General features: G+C 63.1%; 1 protein-coding gene across 2 annotated transcripts in view; it reads left to right on the top strand.

The window, feature by feature from the left end:
• Positions 1 to 137: 137 nt before the first annotated feature.
• SIGLEC10 (sialic acid binding Ig like lectin 10) overlaps positions 138 to 1,161 on the top strand; it is an 8,115-nt gene continuing 7,091 nt past the window's right edge. For both annotated transcript variants that reach the window (XM_077747258.1, XM_077747257.1), the window contains exons 1-3: positions 138 to 193; positions 274 to 657; positions 816 to 1,100. In XM_077747258.1, coding sequence (XP_077603384.1) covers positions 157 to 193; positions 274 to 657; positions 816 to 1,100 — 706 coding nt within the window. In that variant the 5' untranslated portion in view covers positions 138 to 156. The remainder of the gene's footprint in view (positions 194 to 273; positions 658 to 815; positions 1,101 to 1,161) is intronic.

Consider the following 1,161-nt stretch of genomic DNA (forward strand, 5'->3'; position numbering starts at 1 on the left):
GCAGGCTGGGGGAGCCAGTGGGGGTGGGGCTCAGGACCAGGACCACAGCTTCACACACCAGTCATCTGGCCTGGGGTTCAGCTTCCGCAGCTGGTAGTTCCCCTTCTGGGGAACGAGCCTGTCTGAGGGCAGGTACAAGTGCGTCCTCGTACAAAGATGGTCCTGTCACTGCTGATGGCCCTGCTGTGGGGCGGTGAGTGGGCCATGGGGCGGGAAGGGGCCCGGGTGGGGGCGCGGGCTGGGCTTGCAGCTTGAGCCCTCTGTCTCCTTCAGGGTCTCAGGCTCAGTCCCCAGGATTCTCCCTGCGAGTGCAGAGCGTGGTGGTGGTGCAGGAGGGCCTGTGTGTCCACGTGCCCTGCACCGTGTCCTACCCCCGGGCAGACTGGACAGAGGACACCCCGGCCCTTGGCTATTGGTTCGTGGCTGGGACAGACACGACCTTGGAAAGGCCAGTGGCCACAAACAAGCAGGACCGAGAAGTGCAAACTGGCTTCCGGGGCCGGTTCCAGCTCACTGGGGACCCTGGGAACTACAGCTGCTCCCTGCTGATCAGAGACGCCCTGGCAGCGGACGAGGGACTGTACATCTTTCGGGTGGAGAGAGGCAGTTACGTGCGATATAATTTTGTCGAAACCCCATTCAATCTGGAAGTGAGAGGTATGGAGGCGGCTCCAGCAGGACTGGGCAGGGGAGGGGGGAGGGGAGACTCTCCTCCTCCCTACCACTCCCCACCCCCACACACTGCGGGGAGCAGACCAGGGCTCCCCCGGCAGCACCCCCTTCTAGGGCTAGGACCGTGCTCTCTCTTGCCCCAGCCCTGACGCAGAAGCCAGATGTCTTTGTCCCGGAGACTTTGGAACCAGGGCGCCAGGCGACGCTCATCTGTGTGTTTAACTGGGCCTTTGAGGAATGTCCAGCTCCTGCGCTCTCCTGGACGGGGGTCGCCGTCACCCCGCAAGGGCCCAGACCAAAATCCTCCTACTTCTCAGTGCTTTCTCTCACACCGAGACCCCACGACCACGGCACGCACCTCACCTGCCGCGCAGACTTCTCCAGAGAGGGTGTGAGCGCAGAGACAACTGTTCAACTTAATGTCACCTGTGAGTCTGGTGGCCAGGGCATCAGGGTGTGCAGACAGGCACGGCGGGATGTGGCCTCCGG

Source organism: Crocuta crocuta, unplaced genomic scaffold (genome assembly GCF_008692635.1).
Source record: "Crocuta crocuta isolate KB4526 unplaced genomic scaffold, BGI_CrCroc_1.0 scaffold334, whole genome shotgun sequence".
Classification (NCBI taxonomy): domain Eukaryota; kingdom Metazoa; phylum Chordata; class Mammalia; order Carnivora; family Hyaenidae; genus Crocuta; species Crocuta crocuta.